The sequence below is a fragment of the Abramis brama genome (assembly GCF_963993115.1).
Source record: "Abramis brama genome assembly, chromosome: 1".
In the NCBI taxonomy this organism is placed as follows: Eukaryota; Metazoa; Chordata; class Actinopteri; order Cypriniformes; family Leuciscidae; genus Abramis; species Abramis brama.
In genome coordinates, this window is record NC_139963.1 from 57,802,199 (window position 1) to 57,825,478 (window position 23,280).

At 36.7% G+C, this 23,280-nt stretch overlaps 1 protein-coding gene across 6 annotated transcripts in view; it reads right to left on the reverse strand.

Annotated features, from left to right (window-relative positions):
• Positions 1-23,280, reverse strand: part of LOC311077371 (uncharacterized protein) — a 43,014-nt gene that overhangs the window by 12,881 nt on the left and 6,853 nt on the right. For 2 of the 6 annotated variants that reach the window (XR_014604871.1, XR_014604872.1), the window contains exons 4-7: positions 21,701-23,156; positions 16,644-16,740; positions 15,989-16,366; positions 14,773-15,041 (exon numbers count right to left, since the gene is read on the reverse strand). Coding sequence is in view for 4 of the 6 variants with exons in the window: in XM_084105800.1 (XP_083961926.1) it covers positions 16,671-16,740; positions 21,701-23,156 (1,526 nt within the window). In the remaining 2 variants the exon portion in view is untranslated. Of the gene's footprint in view, positions 1-14,772; positions 16,367-16,643; positions 16,741-21,700; positions 23,157-23,280 lie in introns of those variants that run through there. The other 4 variants (XM_084105802.1, XM_084105801.1, XM_084105799.1 and 1 more) reach the window with 3 other exon arrangements.

The following is a 23,280-nucleotide window of genomic DNA, read 5'->3' on the forward strand; positions in this document are numbered from 1 at the left end:
ACTATTGTATCGAACGCAGCACTAAGATACAGCCTTGGTCAGAAGCTAAGAGTAAATCATTTGTGATTTTAACGAGCGCAGTTTCAGTGCTATGATGTGGCCTGAATCCTGACTGAAACTTTTCATAGATATCATTTTCTTGCAAGAAAGAGCCCAGTTGAGCGGACACAACTTTTTCTAGTATTTTAGACATAAATGGAAGATTTGAAATCTATAATTGTCTATAATTTGGTAGGTTATTATGATCTAATTGTGGTTTCTTAATGAGTGGTTTCATAACTGCCAATTTAAATGTTCTTGGAACATGACCTAAAGATAAAGATGAGTTAATAATATTGAGGAGAGGCTCTTTCACTATAGGTAACACTTCTTTCAGTAGTTTAGTTGGTATAGGATCTAATAAACATGTTGTTGTTTTAGATGAAGTGATAAGTTTATTTAACTCTTTTTGTTCTATAGTTGTAAAGCACTGTAATTGTTCTTGCGGGGTGATAATTGAAGCTGAATTATAAGGCGCGATTGAAGATCGAACGTTTACAATTGTGGTTCTGATGTTTTTATTTTCTCAGTGAAGAAGTTCATGAAATCATTACTACTAAACTGTAACGGGATATTTTGTTCAGGTGACGTCTGTTTATTTGTTAATCTAGCCACGGTGTTAAATAAAAACCTTGGATTATTTTGGTTATTTTCTATTAGTTTGCGGAGGTGCTCAGCCCTGGCCGCTTTTAGGGCCCTTTTATAACGTGACATACTGTCTTTCCACGCGATTCTAAAGACCTCTAAATTAGTTTGTTTCCATTTACGCTCTAAATTACGGGTTTCTCTCTTTAGAACATGCGTAGTATTATTGTACCATAGTGCTTTAATTTTCTCTCTGACCTTTTTTATTCTAATGGGTGCAACAATATCTAATGTTCTAGAGAGAATGGTGCTCATAGTGCTAGTTAGTTCTTCTAGTTCATCTGTTTGTTTGGGTTCAGGCAGCAGCTGAGACAGATCAGATAAGCAATTTGAGAAATTATCTATGGTGGATGGAAGGATTGTTCTGCCGTCTGCTGTCAAATCACAATATGTTGCCATCACTCGCTGTTTGAAAGAGATGGAAGAAGAAGGAGAAAAGTGGTCTGTAGATGCAAGTGGGTTGTATAACCATATGACAAGTCTCCGCTTCATTACGTCCTTAATTGTTCTCGAGGAAGTTCTCAGAGTTGTACATGTAACACACAAACGTCTGCAAGGTGCAAGTACAACCATGGCTGATGCGGCCTCAGCAGTCAATAGTCTGATAACACATCTCCAGCGCTGCAGAGAGGAGAGTTCATGGGAGGCAATGTGGATGCAGGTGAAAACGTTTTGTGAGGATGACGCTTTTTGCAGGTTTGCCCCCCAAACTGCAGGAAAACGAAAAAGATCTTTGCGACAACCTCCCGGGCTTTCGCAGTACATAGTACCAACCGCACTTGGATGGCGTGATGAAAATGAGACGCAATGGGGATCAGAATCACAGACATTTAAATGTCATTTGTATCTCCCTGTTTTAGACATTATGCTGGCTGAATTGGACAGGCGATTTTCAACTGAAGCAATGGCCCTGAGTGTGGCATGTGATGCTGTATTCAATTGTGACAAGAACGGCATCAATCCTTTTCTAAGCATGTATGCGAGCTTTAAGATTCACCCTCAGCTTGTGACAGCTGAAATGGATCTTGTGAAATGTGAAAAAAACTTCAAGATGAAGTACGGAAGGATAGATATCCAAACTGCTGCAGCTTGCACTCACACTGCCAGTTGGCTCTGCTACGTCAGAAAGAAGTTTCTCAGTTATGAGAAGAATCAGAAACTGGCTCCGATCTGCAATGGCTCAGGACAGATTCTCGGATCTTTCCCTACTGCATATAGAGAACGACCTGACTGCAAATTTATCAGAAGAGAAGATAGTGGACATCTATGCAACTTCTTCGAGGCAGCTTCTTCTGCATTAGGTAAGATATGTTTTTATGATATTCTTTGTATAGCAGTCCTTGTTCATTGTAAATGCATTTTAAATGTAGATGGTATGATATATGAAATATGGTACCCCATATAAAAAAATCTGAGCTTGTGGTCTGCCGGTAGGTGCATAACCAGCAGATGTCAGAAACAGAAAGCTGATTTATATTCATCTGTTTAGTCACATGATGTCGGGGGGACAAAGTATGGAAGCCTGTTTCCATCACAGCTACGCAAATAATATAAATATGGAAGTCACAATAATGAGAAATGTTGTTCAATAATTATGACTTAGTATCTAATACTAATTAGAAACTTTCTCGTAATAACTTAACATTGCATGATAACGAGATCCTTTCTCATAATAACGACTTAACATCTCATAATGAGAAATGTTGTCATAATAATGAGATACTTTCTTATAATTCTAACTCAATATCTCATAATAATGTGAAAAATGTGAAGCAGAATGCAAGCAACCACCAAGATGTCCAGTGTAATGGAAATTGTATTCTTACTTATGCTTTTGTAATGGAAACTTTATTCTTGCTTATCTTGAATGCATTGATGGATATAAGCTGCATAACGCACGTAGGCTTGAGTGAAATATGGTGGGATATCTTGTCCCTAGTGGGCTGTGTTCCCACATAAAGGAAAGGAAGTGTGTTGTGTTCTAATGAATAATTACTCTGTTTTTCATATCGAACTCTGTTTTTTTCTGTGCACGCATAAGAGCAGGATCAGCAGAATTGAACATGCCATGTAGGGTAATATGTTTACTGATACACCAATAGCAAATAAGACGAGAGGTGTTAGGGTGTGGATGCTGAAGAAAGTACTATATTAACTTTGAAAAGAGGAGGACACTTTGCCTTCTCATGCTAGACATTGTCTGTGTGTAGAACGCCTTTCTTGCAAGAAATAAAGCATTGCTTATTCACTTTTGAGAAGTATCACTGTGTCTCTTAAGCCCTATTCGCACTGGATTAGTATTATCTGGGAACCTCGTGTGATTTAGAAATTACCCCCCCACATCTGAATTTCGATCTGAATCTGTGGCGCATTCGCACGGGATAAATGAAGCCTGTGATTTTACGCGAAATTACTGACTTATCTCCCGGATATGATGTCAATAGGCTATTGCTTGGAAATGTCTTGTCATTATTATAGGTTTAGCTGTATGATATATCACCTTACCACATGCTGCTGTCCACCTCCATCTAATCATTATTTTTATTTTTGCTCTTCTGATGGTTTTCAGCTTTCTCTTTCTGCAAATTGTATAGTTGTATTGTATCATGGTATAGCGACCCAGCACCCAAAATACTATCAAAACACTCCAACGCAGCCTCCATTCTTCGCGAAAGATGGAAAAAATATCGCAGGAAACAAAATCCTTGAAAAAATTATAAACGACCCCACCAAATCACAGAGATGCCGATTCACACGGGACTAATATTATCACAGGACCTCTGTGTTCGTCGACTTTAATGCTCAGCACATAAAAAGGCAGCCGCATACGGCCCATTGGCATTAATTTTATGGCCCGCGTCATGCAAAAGATGAACGCACTTTTTTTTTTATAATTTGAGCTCAAAAGTTGTGTGAATATTAGACAGTGTGATTTATATCTATGTATATTGCGGACGGTCGATAATCCGTTGGTCGATTAAGTAAGGGATAATGTATAGCGAGGCGGCTGTTATAGCGAATAACAACCCCGACAGGCTGAACGGGACCTCGACGCGAAGCGGAGCTTGAATCAGCCTGAAGGGGTTGTTATTCACTATAACAACCGCCTCGCTATACATTATCCCGCTTATTACATGGCTACCTACAAAATAAATAAATAATTTGACACAAAATATTGATTTAAAAAGGAGTTTATTGATTTAAAAACAATTGTACTTCTTCCGCTAAAGAAAATAGTCTGTTCCGCGTCCATAGCAACACTCTGTTTTTCATGGCAGCGGTGTGTTATACTTCGCAGCGGTCTGTTATCAAGAAATAACTGACCGCATTCTACATTGGAATTCAACCAAGCTATGTAATAATAAAAAATAACATTCATCATCGTCATTGTGATGTGTGTGGAATGTTTAGTGAGACTTTATATAGCTACTTGATATCTCCGAAATGTACCATTAACTTGCTAAGCGCAACAATAGCAGAACAAGCGGTAAAACTGTCAGGCAACTTGTGTGTGCGGCACGCTATGCATAGCTCGTGCATTCAGAGCTGCGCACTTTCACAGCTGATTCGGGTGACGATAGAGCTGATCCGCGCATCTCTACTGCAGTGTGTAATTGCCCGATGATCCTCTTAACAGCATGAAAAACAAAACGTATTTTCAAATTGTCAATGGGTTATAAACAGTAGCAAAATATAATAGCCTGTATTTGCTCAATGATTTTCTTCATACATTTTTTAATACTCCGAGTAGGCCTATACTTTTTTAATCTACTTCATGTTAATCAACCTTTTTGTTCCAGAATTGTAATTGTTTTTATTTTCATGTTCAGTATTATTTTAAATTGGACAAAGGCTAGCAAGACTTACCTTGCAAGGAGGTTTTTAATACTCTGTTTGAGTATGAACTCAAGATAGCAAAATAGGTAATAAACTGAATTTCTATACAAGTAAAAACTGTAAATATTGTCATAAATAAAGTTTTACGATGCGAGTTGTAATTTGTGGCCCTTCACATTTAATATGGTTAAAATGTGGCCCCCTTGGCATCTGAACTTGAGTACCCCTGAACTACTTACTGTGATCTCAGACTGTGTTGATCCGGTTTCTCCACTGTATGGATCTTCATGTGACGCTTCAGATGAGTTTTAAAAGAGAAACTCTTTCCACACTGATCACACGTGTGCGGCTTCTCTCTGCTGTGGATCCTCTCATGTGCTTTCAGAGATGATGATCGACTGAATCTCTTGTCACAGTGTGAACACTTGTAAGGTTTTTCTCCAGTGTGAATTCTCTGGTGTAGTTTTAAACTGTTCACTGTAATAAAAGTCGACTCACACTCAAAGCACACGTACTCTCTCACACCAGTGTGAATTTTCTGATGATTATGTAAACTATACAGCCGTGAAAAACTCTTTCCACACACAGAACATGAATGTGGCTTCTCCTTTGTATGAACTGTCAGGTGTGTCTTCAGGTGTGATGCCCTAAGAAATGTTTTCCCACACTGATCACATGTGAACGACTTCTCTCCGGTGTGGATCCTCATGTGTTCTTTAAAGTGTGCTGATTGTGAGAAACTCTTCCCGCACTGATCACATGCGTACGGCTTCTCTCCAGTGTGAACTCTCGTGTGAAAATGAAGATGTTGTTTTTGTGTGAAGCTCATCCCACACTGATCACATGAGAATGGCTTCTCTCCGGTGTGGATTCTCATGTGTCTTTCAAGGTTTGCTGATCCTGAGAAACTCTTCGCACACTGATCACATGTGAACGGCTTCTCTCCAGTGTGAACTCTCAAGTGACGCTCAAGATTTGGTTTGGTTGTGTAACTCTTTCCACACTGAGTGCAGGTTGTACATTTTTTGGCTCTTCTTTTCTTTAAAAATGTCTGTTTATTCTTTGAGCGACTCAAGTGTTCTTCACTCTCCTCGTTCTCTTCCATCAGATCTGAAGTGAAAGAAAAAAATCATCAAAATAATACAAAGAGAAAAAAATGAAGTAAAAGGACATTAAAGTAGACAACTGCTATAAAATATTACCATTTTGCTGTTTAAAAAAAAAAAAAAATTAAATAAAGTTAAATAAAGCGAGTTCCCCTGTGTTCCAGTTCGAGTTTGGCGAATTAGTTGAATTACAAGAACACAAGATTTTTGCAGTTTAGTGGAGCAGATTGTATATTATTAAATGTTGGATTTATTATTATTTGTTATACATTGAATTCATCTTAACAAAAAACACCACAGAGTGTGACATATCACAACAGTGTCTGTAGAAATTTCACAAGCTGAAAGTCTAGACTGATCCTCTTATTTAAAACTCCCTATAATTGTATTAACATATAACCTTTATTTCGCTATTAAACATCTAAATTATTAATTACTAAGTTCTGTGTAAACGCACAGATAAAAACAGCGCTCTGTCAGCTGGTTCTTTACAATCTAGACAGACAAAAACATTAATAATTCTGATGACACGCCAGATGAGATGGACTTGGTAATTGTGATAATGTGATACAGAACATTGTTCTGTTTATTTTTCAATGTATGCATATTGCAGTTCATATTTCAGCATAGTCCATTCTCTTCCCTCTTTAGCCTATTAAACACATAAACCTTTTAAAACTGTGGTTTAAAACGAATGATTATATTTTTGCAAAGTTGATAGACTTCCCCGTCGTTTATTTATGTTGTGAAATATAGTTCATATTTTGCCTATAGTTCATATAAATGCTGTTGTTATAAATAAAATATGCAACTGAGAGCACTAAGGTTAATTGAAGTAGCAATGTTTTTTATTCAGGTGGTTTAGAATGTTTTTTAATGTGTTTGAATTATTTTTCAATGCTTTATATGTTACGTGTTATTTAAAAAACACGCTTTAGTCACCGTGCAATTATTTATTTATTTTTGCACTCTTTTTTACTCCTATTTATTATTTGGTTTTGTATGAAAGTTAAATTACTGAAATTACAGCATTGAAAACAAGTGTTAACCAGATTTATAGTTCAATGCTATTACTGTAGTTGTCAAAAACAGGAAAAAAAAACAATAAATAAGTATTTGTTCTGTATATCAGTTATTAGGGACATAAATAGGCAATACATAAAGGATTATTTCCTTCAGATGAGTGATGAGAGATTTAGATTGCTTAAAATATGATTTGATCACTTCCAAAAGGAAAATACAGTTCAGTGCAACATCTGCAGTGCAAGTCTATCATAAAGGCCAGATAAAATTACGATATAACATTATAATTGTGTGTTTGGGTCATGGCTTTTAACGGTGATACTTTTGTAATCAGGCTATCAAAAAATTTGAACACATTTGGATTTAGATTAATTGGATAATATATTGGTTATCGGCTTTCAAATATAAAGAATTATCAGTTATCGAACAATTTTTATATCAGTGCAGCCCTTGGTATTGATCATAAAAAACCGTATGGTCGATCACTAATTATCTGGGCTCTTTTTACAGCATGATTGGAGGACAAGAAAATAATCTCAATCCATTGTCTCCTTTTTTACACAAATGGCACAATGTTGACTACATTCATCTACCCTGTTACCAAAGATATTATAAGAAGACTAATCTCTATAACTATCAATAATTGGGTATTGTTTGGGTTTTTTATGCTACCGGTGCCAAATCAATACTTTATTAAAACGGTTACGCTTATAACTCTGTCTGCCATTCATTTACTTGATACAGCATGTTTATTGCAAAAAAACAAAACAAGAAACAATTGTTATAAACTATGAAACACATTTTAACAAAAAATGTGAACCAGATATATATTTAAAATAAAAGAGATCAAATTATAATTACTTTGACCCGATGTTGACAATAAATATGAATATTTCTCAAACCTGCCTTTACTGACCATTTTTTGAAAACCAATAATGAAACTTTTGTACCCATTTCATAGTTAAACTGTTTATCTAAAAGTGATGAAGTGCTTGAATGTTTCTAACATGAATGTTCTTCAGCATCATGAATGAATGAAGAATAAACACCAACCTCTTTGTTCTTCAGGATCTTCAGTGTGTTTCATTCTGCAGGGTTCTGGATCACTCATGTTCTCACTGTCCTCTTTAATAAACTCAGTCTTTGCCGATTTCAGCTCTTCCTGATGCTCTGATGCTCGTCTTCACTTTGTAGGATGATGGGAATTTACAGCATTTATTGGAGAATTTATGTGGGCGGAGCTTCACTGGTGATGTGATTGACATGGGAAGGGCTTCAACTATGGTAAATTTTAGTGGGAGGAGCTGATCTGCCCAAACTAAAAAAAATATATCAGTTACTGAGTTTGTTTTTTATACTTATTGGTAACAGAATATAAATAATGTAATGACATTATTCCGAATATAAATAATGGTAAGAAAAAGGGTTCAATGCATAAAGACTAAAGAATAAATGTAGCCTACATAGTAACCAACACATCCCCTCAGTCTGCTGACACCAATGAAATGAGCTTTAAGTGTCAATTTACAGGAGATCTGAAGACATCAGCATAATAAATGAGGTGAAAACAGCAACTATTGTCATGAAATAAAGAGTGTTTTCAGCAGATCTGTTAATATTGATGAGCCTCAGACTATCAACACTCATTCAACAAGCCATTCAGGATCATCAGCAGATCATCTCACTTTATTCTGAGTGTTTGCTGTTAGAAACACATTATTTGAGTCAGGATACATGATAAAAGCCTGTAAAGACAAAACTGTTATTTCTCCCAATATGACATGGATCAGTGATTCCCCAACGTTATTACTCCAAGGCCCCCTCCTCGCCAAATCAATACTGTTTTTTATTCACAAAAACATTTCTATGCTAGTATTATTAATTTTCAACTCAATTGAAGGTCCACACATCCACAGTCTCAACAATTCTTGCTTTCCCTTGGAATCGAACCCTCTACTGTCTGAACTACAGGAAAGCTTTACAACTTAAAAGTACTTTGCTCAGTTAAACAGTAACTTGAACATATAAGAAGAAGTCAATCTGCAATTCCAAACAAGACCAATTGGACTGAGTACAGCTATACGGATCCATTCTGAATTATTAAACACAACTTTAAATAAAACACAGTTTTAAATAAAACCTGAATGTGTGGTAATCTCCGTAATTTTTCAAGTATGGAGACGCTTGAAAAAGCATTCTGTTGCGTTCTAGACGCTGGAACGAGTCTGTGGCAAAACTCAAGTGTTTTCCACACACCATTCAGATCAGAAAGAAGATCGAAAGCTTAGAGTTAGTTAAGTGCCTATTACCAACACAATCCAATCTGAAGTTAATTAATACATCGTTCGACTGGACATACCTGTTATATATATATAAATATAGGTTATATGTGTTTGCGCACATGATATCAGGAAGCAAAGTAATACACACATTGTATTGTACACATGGTGACAGCGATGCGCAAATCGAGTTACTCTCCCACTTCTGCTAGTTTTACTGAGATATCTTATCCCGTGCGAATTGGCCATTAATATTATAGACGTCCTGTAGTAAAATTACATTACTCCATCTACCCTTGTAAAATCACGTCTGAATAGGGCTTTAGATGGTTAAAATAGGGCCTTTATTGTCATAATGGCTGTATGCGGGGAGGCGTGAAACTGTGATTCACACCTGACTCCCGCCTCTTCCCAGTGTGAACTCTCGTGTGATGCCTAAGAGTTGGTTTGAGTTTGAAACTAGATCCGCACTGATCACATGAGGGCAGCTTCTTTTTTATTTATTTTTTATTTTATTTTATTTTATTTTTTTATTATTATTTTTTTTTTATTAGACATTAAACATAACAAACATCAAAAAAACACAATAACATGACATCCAAAAAGATAATCTAAAAACATTTTTTTTTTCAAAGAAAAATGTCAGAATAGAAAAAAAAAAAATAAAAAAAAAAAAAAATGTAAGGGGATAAAACCAATCTGTTATGTATAGAAACCAATAATTGGTACTACTTAAAAAAAAAACATATATTAAATTAAATTTCAATTAACTTCAATTCTTTAGCAAATATAATTGTATCACTGCATTTTTTGTTATCAATACATTTGAGAGACTCAATATACAATTCAAATTCACTCAAAAAAACCTTCAAACATGGTTTAGAATTACTCAATTTACTCTTATGAATATGAAATTTACCTAACAATATCATAAGATTCATCATAAAATTAACAGAAGCAATTTTCGAATCAAAATAAATGATAACATCTTTGGATGCAAGTTCACAATTATGACCAGACTTCTGTTGAAAGTGCCTAGAAAGATCATCCCAAATTTTTTTAGAATGATAACATTCAAAGAAAAGATGTAGATTTTTTTCTGGCTGATCCAAACAAAAAGTACAATTTTCATCAATATCCATACATTTTGATAAAGTATAATTACAAACATAAATATTATGAAGTATTTTCAAATGTACTTCTCGAAGTTTGTTAAATATACAAAACTGAAAGGGAAGCAACCAAGCTTTTTTCCAGATAATCTCTGGAAGCAAATATTCCAGAAAATTTTCCCTCTAGGCTGAACAAATCTATTTTTATAAAACATATTTCTAATGAATTTATTTGAGCACTTTTTACTGATAATGTCTACAGCATTTAAATAAAGAATGGGATCAATTCTACAAATGTTAAGGGACAGCATATGACTTCTCATTAACATCATTAGACCAGTAGGAATGGCTTTTATTACATAATAATACTCTTTATATTTAATAGGAAATGCCCACTTATTCATGAAATTTTCATAAGAAAGAAACTGAGCTGACTGATCTAAAAGGTCAGATAAGAAGTAAATTCCTTTATCTTTCCAACTCTGTAAATAAAGAGATTTCCGGTTTACTGTAATATAAGCATTATTCCACAAGATTGCTTTATGTGGGGAAAAGTTATGTACATAACATAACTTCCAGGCCTTAAGAGCTTGTTGGTAAAAGTTGGATAATGTCACAGGCAGTTTGCTAATAGAGTAATCACATACTAACAAAAAATTTAAACCTCCAATCTTTTTAAAAATATTATATGGAATAAAAAAACATATTGAGTCTGATTTAAGAAGACATTTTCTGAGCCATTTTACTTTGAAAGTATAATTTAAATCGAAAAAATCCAAAAGCTCAAAACCACCTTCATTTCTTGGACCATGAAGAACCTCCTTTCTTAAATGATGATGTTTATTCCTCCAAACAAATTTTGTAAATAACTCATTGATTTTTTTACAAATCGAATCTTGAACAGCAAGAGATAAAGCTGGATAAACAAATCTAGAAACCCCTTCTGCTTTGGTTAATAGGACTCTGCCTATGATAGTCAAGTCTCTTTGAAGCCAATTATTAAAGATGTTTTGAGTTTTTTTAAGTTTGGGGGAAAAATGTAATTCTTGTCTTTCCGCTTTATCTTTTGTTACATTTAATCCTAAATACTTAACCTTGTTTTTTACTGGGATATTACATATCATTTTTTCTTTTGAGTCATAGAGACACATTATTTCACATTTATTTACATTTAGCTTTAATCCCGAGGCATCAGAAAATGTACCTACTAGCTGCAATACTGCGGGCAACTGTTCTTTATCTTTCAAAAAAAGAACAGTATCATCCGCAAGCTGAGTTAGTCTAAGCTAGGGCTGCACGATTTGGGGAAAAAATCATATTGCGATAATTGAGGTCAATATTGCGATATGCGATATAATAAACAAATGGTTTCATGAGTCAACTTGCTTGGACAAGGAAAATAAATGCACACACAGATTAGTGATATTCTGCCTAAAGAAAAAAGTTCTTTAGTCAAGAGCAGTGAGTGTTTTTCTCTGTTCCCTTTGTTCTTTGATTAACTTTAGCGACAGATATAATTAGTGGCTACTGTGTACTGTCCCTTTAAGACCAGCCGCTGCTGTCAGAGACGCGGATCTCACACGCGCCTCATTCTCTCTCGAGTCACATCTCTTCACGTTCATAAGACTGCTCTTATGTTATGAAGATACTCACAAAAAGACATTTTGGCATAATTGTGTGTGTTATTGTTCGTTCAAGCTCGAAAGAGAACTGTATTCTGGCATGCTGTTTTGTGCGCACGCACGATATTGGCGCGAGTCTTTCTGTGTGTCACAGTCAGGACATTCACAGGCAGCGCGTTCATTTTGGCATACATGTGTGTTGTTCGTTCTACCGCGAAAGAGAACTTGATACTGGCGCGCGTCTATCTGTGGGCCGTGTGTGTGTGTCAGGAGGACATTCACTGATGTTCTTGTCTTATCGCGCATGAATGGTTTAAAAGCATTTGCATGAATAAGAGTGGGGATCATGTAACACTAGCCAAAGGATGCCAAAAAATAAGAGATGCTGCGTTAATTACATTCATTTGTTTATTTAATATAAAATCGCAGCATTTTGCGTCATATAATCGCGTAGGCTTGACATCGCGATTGCGATACGATTAATCGTGCAGCACTAGTCTAAGCTGTTTATTGAAGATGGTAAGTCCTTGAATATTTGGAGAATTCAAGACTTTTATGGAAAGAAACTCAACTACAGTGAGGAACAAGACAGGGGCTATAGGACAACCTTGGCGCACTCCTCTACAGATGGGGAATCGTTTAGAGGTGTTAGGATATAAATTAATCGAGCTATTAATACCTTTATGGAACATTTTAATTATAGAAATAAATCTTTCCCCAAAACCAAAGGATTCAAAAGCCCTATACATAAACTGATGCTCAATCGTATCAAACGCTTTGTGGAAGTCTAAGAAAACAATTAAAGCCTCTGAATCTACTAAATTTGAGTAGTCTAATAAGTCCAAAATTAGTCTAATGTTCCAACTTATGTGCCGTCCAGACATAAATCCAGTTTGACACTCATTAATTATTTCGTCTAGACCTTTTTTCAAACGAACTGCATAAACAAGAGATAACAATTTATAATCTACATTTAATGATGTTATAGGGCGCCAATTATCCAAGATCAATGGATCTTTATCGGGTTTCGGAAGGAGGGTTATTAATCCCTGTTTCATCGAAGTCGATAATTCATTCGAATCAATACATTCCTTATACATTTCGAGTAAGGGGTTTTCAATAATATCCCAGAAGCAGAGATAAAATTCAACTGAGAGACCATCTGTGCCTGGCGATTATACACATTCTCTACACAGGTTTTATACAGAGCGTTTGTATTGTAATTGTATCTTAATTTTAAGCAATTTGTCATCAACCAATTGCATGGATTTAATAAATAAGAAGCGAATATTCCATAAACAGGCTCTAACTTGTTGGTCTCTTCTATACAAGCACAATTTCTCCCCTCACAAATGTTTTATCTGGAACAACATGAACATAGAAACAAGACTCTCTTTATAGAAAACTGGTTTAAACATGATATTCTACTGGTATCCCAATTATTAAATAACTCAAATCAAATTTTAACTTATGACGACTTCACCCATAAATTTAATTTCCATCCTCCAAGAAAATAGTCGAGATAGTTGAGAATGCAAATGCCTTGTTCTCTCATGGGAACAATGGCCGCCTCCGTGACTTTCGTGAAGACACGGGGCGACAGGTCCAGCCGGAAGGGTAGGACTTGGTACTGACACACTCAACCCTCAAAAGCAAACCGTAGAAACAGTCTGTGTCGCGGAAGAATCGAGACTTGAGAGTACGCTTCCTTCAGGTCCTGGGGACGGATGCATTCGAAAATGCGCTTCTGTGTGAGCATTTTGAACGGGAGTTTGTGCAGGGCCCGATTCAAAATTCGCAGGTCCAGGATTGGCTGTAACCCACCGCCTTTCTTGGGTACAATGAAGTAGGGGCTGTAAAACCCAAACCTCATCTCGGCAGGAGGGACCGGCTCGATCGCGTCCTTCGCCAGCAGGACATCAATCTCTTCCCACAAGACAGGGGCACCCACTGACCGCACACGGCTGAAGTGGACGCCTCTGAACTTGGGAGGCCGGCGTGCAAACTGAATTGCACAGCCAAACAGAATGGTGCGGATGAGTCATTGGGACGGACCCGGAAGCGCTAGCCAGGCTTCCAGATACCGTCTCGTGTAGCGACCGAGAGCGGGGTCTGGGCGTTTTAACTTGACACCAACCTGTTTCCACCTGTGGGCAGACGGCAGAGAAGGCCCGTGGGAATGGGAGAGACGAGGAACGAGGCCCTGACTCCTCGTGACCTGGTCTCTGTGCCTCCGTGCCCAGCTGCAGACAGGAGCAACGCAGCCGAGGCTGCGTCACTGCTATCCGCGAGCTGGGGAGAGGGGAATGGGAGTGGCGCTGTTCGGGGACGGTGCGCACTGCCATTCTGACCCTCTCGGATGGAGGAGACTGGTCTTACTGGTCTGCCAGACTCGACCGTGAGGGGAAACGAGCCGTAGCCCTCACTGTCATCTGAGCACTGGGGCCCGTGAGTGACTCAGAGGAAGTGGACTGCTCAAACTTTGGGTACAAACTTTAAGATAGATACAATCTTAAAGCTCATTCACTCAGAGAGGACACAACCGGTCGGCTCCGAAGCTAAAAGCACTATGCATGCGTTGCTTCCGCCTTTTTATACCCACGCTGGTAGGCGGGCTGCGGAATGCAAATCCTGCATGCCAATTTTCATTGGCTAGTTTTAATTCACTCGTAGGCAATTGGTCTCCCTAGCGTGATCCCAATTCATCAGGGAGCTCCCAAGACGAAAGGGAACCACTGACATGGATACAACATTGCTAATGATGACGTCATCTGCAGTAAATGGTATTTTCAAAACTCATCAAAACACCAATAAGGATTACACACAACTTCTCTTTGTTCACGCTGCTCTCTTTCTTCTGGTTTTGTAAAGCTATGTTGAGATGGAGATAATTTCAGTGTATTTTGTAAAAGCCTCATGGTGTGAATGAAACATCAAATTGACTAGAAATGTATAATTTAGTTAGGCATTTAAAAGCTCTATTGAGAAAAATAAAACATGGAAAGCTCAAAAAGCAATCATATCAGGATACTTCATGACTTTCAGAACTAGAATTATTCCTGATTCAAGCAGAATCAGCAGAAAATAAAAATGGGCAATAACAATGAAATGTTGATCAAATGAGTTTAATCAATCAATACATGAAGCAAACACAACCATTAAGTAAAAGTGAAAGCGAATAAGACAGATCTCTCTCTTTACTGACTTATAAGAGCCAAAGCATCAGAAAAGTGTCCAGTTTCAAAGATACATGAAAGCATATCTTGCATTTGCATGGAAGAGCAGAAGTGGAAGAGAAACTAGATGTTCTGATGAAAAACAATGAAGAATGAGTTAAAAATTAATATCAGATTCATGTCTTTCTTAACCCTTTAGAACCTGAAGCTAAAATAGGTGTTTTTCACATAATTTGATTTTTTGACTGTAAAATTCTAAAACAATGTGCTATCTTCATGTGCAAGGTGTCATCTTTTTCAGAAAAAGGTAAGCTTTCAACAAATTACAGTTATTGACCATTATTGTGTGTGGTGAGTTTGTAAATAGGATTTAAATAGACAAAAATAAAAAAACGAGAATAAATTTACTGATTTTTATTTAGAAAAAAAGCAGAAAAAATCATGAACGAAAGAAACTAACACTTTAAAGTTGAAAAATGAACTATAATACATATATACAAGTCTTTTTTGTGACATTGGGTTGCACAGTTTTCATGTAGGACACTTTTTTTCATACACGCACACATACAAATGCACGCATTCATAGGCATGCACACGCACGCACTACATGCTTACATGTAGTTTCTTACGAAAGAAACTAACACTTTAAAGTTGAAAAATGAACTATAATACATATATACAAGTGTTTTTTGTGACATTGAGTTGCACAGTTTTCATTTAGGATACTTTTTTTCATACACACACACATACAAATGCACCCATTCAAGCATGCACACGCACGCACTACATGCTTACATACGTGAAAGAGTAACGGCCATCCGCCTCCCAAATGTCAGTAAAAATCATCCCAATCCCCTCTTCTGCTGTCTAACACTTCTTTCGCCATGTATTTGTTCGTTTCTTTTATTATTTTATGCAATCCAAAACACTCTAACCTGCCGCGCGTCGAATCTCTCTGTTCAAATCCTTCCATCTCGCGCTGCTGTCATTTGCAGACGGAAAGCATGACATTACCGTAATAAGCCGTATATTGGCGAAAAGCGCATGATGTCTACTTTCAGGAACTATTTAAATTATTTTGATAGTGCAAACGGTTGAAGAGTTACAGTGACATGAATACAGCTTGGTTGGCTGTGTCGTCGACGACACATCCGGCTTTTTCTCCAGTGTGAATTTTCTGACACTCTTTCAGTTCATCATCTGTAGTAAAGGACTTCAGCACTAAAACTCACACAGCCGTGTCTTTTCTGCTGTAATATTACTAATGAATCTTCTCCTTTGTGTGAATCTTCAGGTGTTTCTTCAGGACTGATGCCCAGTGAAACTGTTTAGCGCACTGATAACAGTTAAATGGTCTTCCTTCAGAATGAGAAGATGTGATTTCAGAGCGAAAGCCAGAGCCGCTTCTTCCCAGTGTGAACTCTCATGTGAATCTTCAGACTAGATTTACATGTGAAATGGTGACAGATTTACAGGTGATAGATTTTTTGGCTTCTGTTTTTCCTTTCTCGTTCGCATCCATCAGGTCTAAAAGAAACATTAAATCAAGTGAGATTTCAAATGAGAGACACATGTGAAATGATAAGTGAAGCTCAAAGTCAAGATCACTGATGAGTTCAACAGTCATTTTAATCTCATCAAATCTGGTCAACAACGGCTGTGCACGATTATGGTCTATTTTAATGTCATGAAGATGATGTGTGTTAGAAATCAATAGTTTGGTAATGAAACAATGTAAATCTGGTGAGCATCAGCATGTTCTTCATCATGAAGAATGAATGAGGAATCAAGAATAAACACCAACCTCTTTGTTCTTCAGTATCTTGATGTTTCATTCTGCAGGTTCTGGATCACTGGCGTTCTCTCCGTCCTCTCCTTCCAGATGCTTTCTGGCAGTTCTGCTAAAAACAAACAAGTTTCATTACTTACAGACATGATGAGAGAGGAATAATCAATATTTCAAGTACTAAGGCTAATCACATGTTAAAAAAATAGTGACCTTGATCATGTAACAGTGTTGTTCAATAAAACCCAAATGATTACTTACTTTGATTCTTTATTTGAACTAATTATTGCTTATTATATATTTGTATTTTAAAGGCTGTTGTTTCACTTGGATCTATATTTATTACCACATTTATGTTCGATTACTCGATTTATCGGTGGATTAATTGGTAAAATACTCAATTACTAAAATAATCGATAGCTGCAGCCCTACTTTACTTTTGCTTTAAAACAGGATTTCATAGAAATTTGGATTTCATGTGGAGTTTCACTACTGAAGTCCGCTGTCTAATATTTTCATCCAGCTGTGCTGAACAGAAGCCCAGAACATGTGGATATTTTGACATCCAGAACATGCTGACTTTCTCAGACTTATTATTGCTGTTATTATTGTGACTAATATTTACCGTCATTTTTTTTTATTGTCATGTTTATATACAATGTTTTACTAAATTAGTCAATAGATTAATCGACAGGGGCGGTTCTAAGGTCAGTGGATATTCGGGGCTTTAGCCCAAACTAAAAATTGGTATTTTTATATAAAGGAATTAATTATTTATAAAAGCGTTTTATGGGAATAAAGACAAATAAAGGCTTATTGTATTCAGGGTTTTTCCTGGCTCAAAATGAGGCGGAGGTGGTAAAATCCTAATAATGTATTTTAATAATAAGGTAATTAAATGTTATTTTTCATAGATCATCATATAGCCTAATGTTTTTTCGACATTATTTTTGTGGGTGGAGCTTGGTACCTCTAGGGGGGTCCGGGGGCATGCCCCCCCGGAAGAAATTTTGTACATTTTAAAGATAAATTCATTAATCTGGTGCACTTTGAGTCACCCAAATCCACTGTTAAAAATAAATAATCCACCCGCAAACCGCCCATATTCTTTGATTTAGATATCTGCATCTGATCATCACATTACAATTATTCAAATTCTCAGTGTTAAGCATGATAATATGGTAACATATCACACTGAAGTTGGCTAATTAAAAATGAACATTTGTTTAAAATAAAAGTTCTTCTTTTGGCAAAATTACATTTCCTTAATAGCCTTAACAGAGGCTTTACTCCATTCAAACTTAAATTGTCAATGTTTCATTACATCACTGTTTGAAAACACTCAGAATAATTTTTTGTACCTGTATAAGGTTTTATTTTATTAAATGTTTGCTCCATCTTTCATTTCAAATTCTTAAATTTGATCAATATATTCAATTAAAATAATAAGACACTAGGCTGTTACCAATCAAATTAAATAATTTACATTGAAAAATTATAACTGTATTAAATTAGATTATTTTAAATATTTTTGAATAATAAGGAATGTTGAAAAGAATGATACTTTATGAAACTAAAACGCCAGTAGGAGGCGGCAGGCGACCGTCTTAATGAGCGAGTCATTGAGTCATTCATTCAAACGATTCGTTCAAACGGCTGATTTATTCAGAATGAGGCAGTTTATGAATGGGCATTGAATCTTAGACTCAATAGATTCGTTCAAAACGCTGAATCATTCAGTAATGAAAGACGGCTGAGTGTTGCTGTGAGATGCGCTATGGTTCTGCGGTGATCTTTGTTTGGAACTATTTTCGCTGCTGAAACAGAACAAAAACAGTCATTGCGTCTCAAATGTAAGTGACTTAATTTTAACTATTTGTTTATTGAACTGTTATGAAATCAGCCTAGGCTATATATTTTTTCTCAACTATAATATGTTATAAATAACAGCACGAGCCTCAACAGCGCAACTTTGTTACCGTCTCTCATAATTCTCTATGCAGGAAAAAAACATTAGTTAAATAATTGTAACTATTTGCAAATCATATTTTATTTTTAATTAGGCATGCATTCTCTCTAAATGAATCAAGGAAATAATAGCATATTGTAAATTCAAAAAGGCTAAATTTAATAAATAAATAAAAAAGTTGACTAACTTGTGTCCCCGGATACTGTCAGTAGTTTAACATTTTTATTGTAAAACAGTCAAATATTAAATGTTTATCTACTTACATTTTACCAGGCATTCGTTCACTTCTTTAATCATTTTGACATTGATGAGCTAGACCGCTGAACTTTTAGTCATCCTAACAAACAGAGCGATGCGTAATGGAGTGCATCAGAGCAGCATCAAGAATATAAAATACATTGCAGTGAATCTCTTATTTGCATCTTAAGTTTATTGCCAATAATAATGACAGGTTTGCGAAAGTGTAGAACTCTGTGAGCTCGCGCAAAATACATCTTCAGCACAGCGACTCATTTAAACGCCTCTGATTGGCCGATGCGTTCAACAGACATGTCTGTGATTGGCTACAATGCTCAATGCTGCAAACGCACGTCGTAAAGTACCTTTAATGCAAAGGGAAAAATAAATAAAACTGTAATATGCACTTTTCATGATTAGGTAATCGCGGCTGCTGTAGGCTAATCTTATTCACATTTGTTTTTCTGATTAATTGTTTTGCTCTATGAGAAAGACAAGGTAACAAATTATTCGGGGCTTTACTAAAAACATTCGGGGCTTAAGCCCCCTTAGCCCAGCCCTAGCGCCGCCCCTGTTAATCGATACAAAAATAGTCATAAGTGGCAGGCCTAGAAAAAACTATTATGGAGTGGAAATGGCTTATAAGTCAATAAGCGGTCCTCTGCCGCCATCTACTGTTTATAGTGCTAATTTCAAATTCTTAAATAAATATGTTGGTTTGCCAAGTATAAGTTTTCCTACACTTTGAAACGTTTACTTTTACAAATAGGGACAATCTTTGAAGCATGAACAAATCATGGTTTTGGTCATCATATTAAAAATAACATTAAAACTGGATAATATTAAAAAAACTGAAGAGCTGGAAAAAGTGTGAAGGACTTGAAAGTCCTCGATTAGTGCTTGAATTTTCCTCTCAAAAGGATGTACGAACCCTGAAATGAATAATGTAAAAAACATTTGACTATTTCTGCCACAATACCATGGTGACAGTTAGCATTACTACATTAAATCCACAGGGAATATTGGTGATTTGTGGACTTAAAAGCCTTATAACTTGAAACTTCATGAACTTGTTTGTTCAAGGCACAATGTTTCTACTGGCTTCCAAGTCAGTGCCCATGATTTACTCACTCTCAAGTCATCCTAGGTGTGTATGACATTCTTCTTTTAGACAAATACTATCAGTTATATTAAAAAAAAAATGTCCTGACTCTTCCAAGCTTTATAATGGATTATAATGAATTTCCATTTACTTGCAGTCTAGAGCCCTGTATTCATTCGATTCACATGACGTCACTGTAGCTTTGCGCCGCCATCTTTGCGACCGACGGTCTCAGTAATGCCTGCAATATGTTGTGCAGTTGGCTGCAACAACAGCCGAAAGTGGAACCCTGAACTGGTATTTTATTCTATACCAAAAGAAGATAGAAGAGAATCATTTATTTAAAAGACTTGAATTCTCATGTTGGTTTGTGGTTAATTATATTTCCATTATACTCTCAGTGGCCAACATTATACAGACAGATATCGACAGATAATGTTTTGTCTTCATTTTATTGTTGGATCTGTTTAAATGCACTTTATCATGGTAAGTTAGTAAGATTTGGGGTTGTTTTAAATATAACTGTCTCTACCTAAATCTAATAAATATTTTTCTGAAGTTCATAAAGATATTGTCTTCGTCACATGCGCTTTAGATGTTATTTTGTGTAAGTAACGTTAAGGTTAGCTCTGCAGACGATGCATAATCTCAGCCTTGAAATGCATATTACTAGTTCTTCCAAAAATGATAATTCTGCCGTCATGTACTCACCTTCATGTGCAAATCCATTAGTTTACTTTCCGTGGAAGACAAAGGGACATTTTTGAATATGTAGCCTAAATATGGAGACTCTTCTTGTCAATGTAATGAAAGTGAATGAGTAACGTTAGCCTACTGGGGGCTGTCACGCAAAAAATAATAATAATAGAAGACAAAAAAAACATCACAAAAGTATAATAAAAGTGATCTAATACGACTCGTCTGTTATATTAATATGGTTATTTATTCATATGATAGCTTTATGTGACGAACAAACTGCAATTTAAGTCGTTATAATCACTGATGAGCTTTACCTCTTTATAGCTTTTAATCGCAGCCGAATCGTGAGTGAATCATTCAAAAAGATTCGACTCGAAAGATTCTTTCATTTCGATATTTGTGTATTAAACCTTCTTCTCTGTAATTGAACATCTGTTCTTTCGGACAGATATGGCAGTCTTTTATGATATTTGGCTGATGTCTCTGGCTGTGCTGATGCTGGTGTCTCTCTGGACTCTGCCAGTGCCGCTGTTCGGATTAGATAGATTCATTCATGCCAGCCGAACAGCTGCAGATTCATAGATTCATTCATGACATCGCCTCGACTCTCATGAACGCGCGCCATGAAGCTCTATGACAAGTAATTCTATATCATGAAAGGCCAATTGGGGCAAGCCTGGGGCAGATAATAATGGACTAAAGAAAACTGGGGGTAACAAATAAGGATCGGAGCCTAAAATAGAAATTTTCTCCAGGTATCTCTGTCTCTCTCTCATTCAAATGGGCAGTTTGGGCAGCCATACCGGGCGAGTCGGTCGCAGATATGGCGGCGTTCTATTTGTAGTGACTTAGGTGGCATCTATGAATAGTGCTTTATTTCTGCTTTTACATGAGCGCCACCTACTGTCAGAGAGCGCAAGTTAATAGATATCAATCAATCAACAAAGTGTCCTGTGCTCACCACACACCATCTATAGGTGGAGAGGAGAGATTTGGCTATAGAGTGATGTGTGTCTAACTTACACAGAATAGACTTTGTTGCTCAGCACATGAAAATAAACTACTTACTGTGATTTCAGACTGTGTTGATGTGGTTTCTCCACTGTATGGATCTTCATGTGTAGCTTCAGGTAACTTTTAAAAGAGAAACTTGTTCCACACTGATCACACTTGTGTGGCTTCTCTCTGACGTGGATCCTCTCATGTCTTTTCAGAGATGATGAATCAATGAATCTCTTGTCACAGTGTGAACACTTGTAAGGTTTTTCTCCAGTGTGAATACTCTCGTGACGTTTTAACTTGTCCGCTGTAATAAAAGTCTTCTCACACTCAAAGCACATGTACTCTCTCACACCAGTATGAGTTTTCTCATGTCTATGTAATCTTACCAGCAGTGAAAAACTCTTTCCACACACAGAACATGAATGCGGCTTCTCCTTCGTATGAACTCTCAGGTGTTTCTTCAGCTCTGATGCCCAGATAAATGTTTTGCCGCACTGATCACATGAGAACGGCTTCTCTCCGGTGTGGATCCTCATGTGAACATTAAGGTATGAAGATTGACTGAAATCATTCCCACATTTATCACACTTAAACAGCTTCTCTCCAGTGTGGATCCTCATGTGTCGCTTCAGGCCATTTTTAAAAGCAAAACTCTGTCCACACTGATCACACGAGTGCGGCTTCTCTCCAGTGTGGATCAAGATTTCATGTGTTGTCAGATGTCCTGATTGACTGAATCTCTTGTCACAGTGTGAACACTTGTAAGGTTTTTCTCCAGTGTGAATTCTCTGGTGCACTTTTAAACTGTTCGCTGTAATAAAAGTCTTCTCACACTCAAAGCACATGTACTCTCTCACACCAGTGTGGATTTTCTGATGTTCATGTAAAGAGTCCAGCCGTGAAAAACTCTTTCCACACACAGAACATGAATGCGGCTTCTCCTTCGTATGAACTCTCAGGTGTTCCTTCAGGTGTGATGCACAGGTAAATGTTTTGCCGCATTGATCACATGTGAACGGCTTCTCTCCAGTGTGGATCCTCATGTGAATCTTAAGGGATACTGATCGTGTGAAACTCTTCCCGCACTGATTACATGAGAACGGCTTCTCTCCGGTGTGGATCCTCATGTGAGCATCAAGATTATATGTGTCTGAGAAACTCTTTCCACACTGAGTGCAGGTGAAAGATTTCTTGGCTCTTCTTTTCTTTAAAAATGTCTTTTTAGTCTTTGAGCAACTCAAAGGTTTTCCTCCAGGTTTGACATGATGTTCCTCCTTCACTTCACTCAGTTCTTCACTCTCCTCCTTCACTTCACTCAGTTCTTCACTCTCCTCCTTCACTTCACTCAGTTCTTCACTCTCCTCCTTCACTTCACTCAGTTCTTCACTCTCCTCCTTCACTTCACTCAGTTCTTCTCTCTCCTCCTTCACTTCACTCAGTTCTTCTCTCTCCTCCTTCACTTCACTCAGTTCTTCACTCTCCTCCTTCACTTCACTCAGTTCTTCGCTCTCTTCCATCAGGTCTGACATGAAAGAAAATTGTATCAAAAAAATTTTTCAGTACATCAAAATAATTCATTGAAAGAAATATAAATTGAAAGGACATGGAAGTGAGCCCTAAAGTTATAGTAGAAAGTAGACAACTGT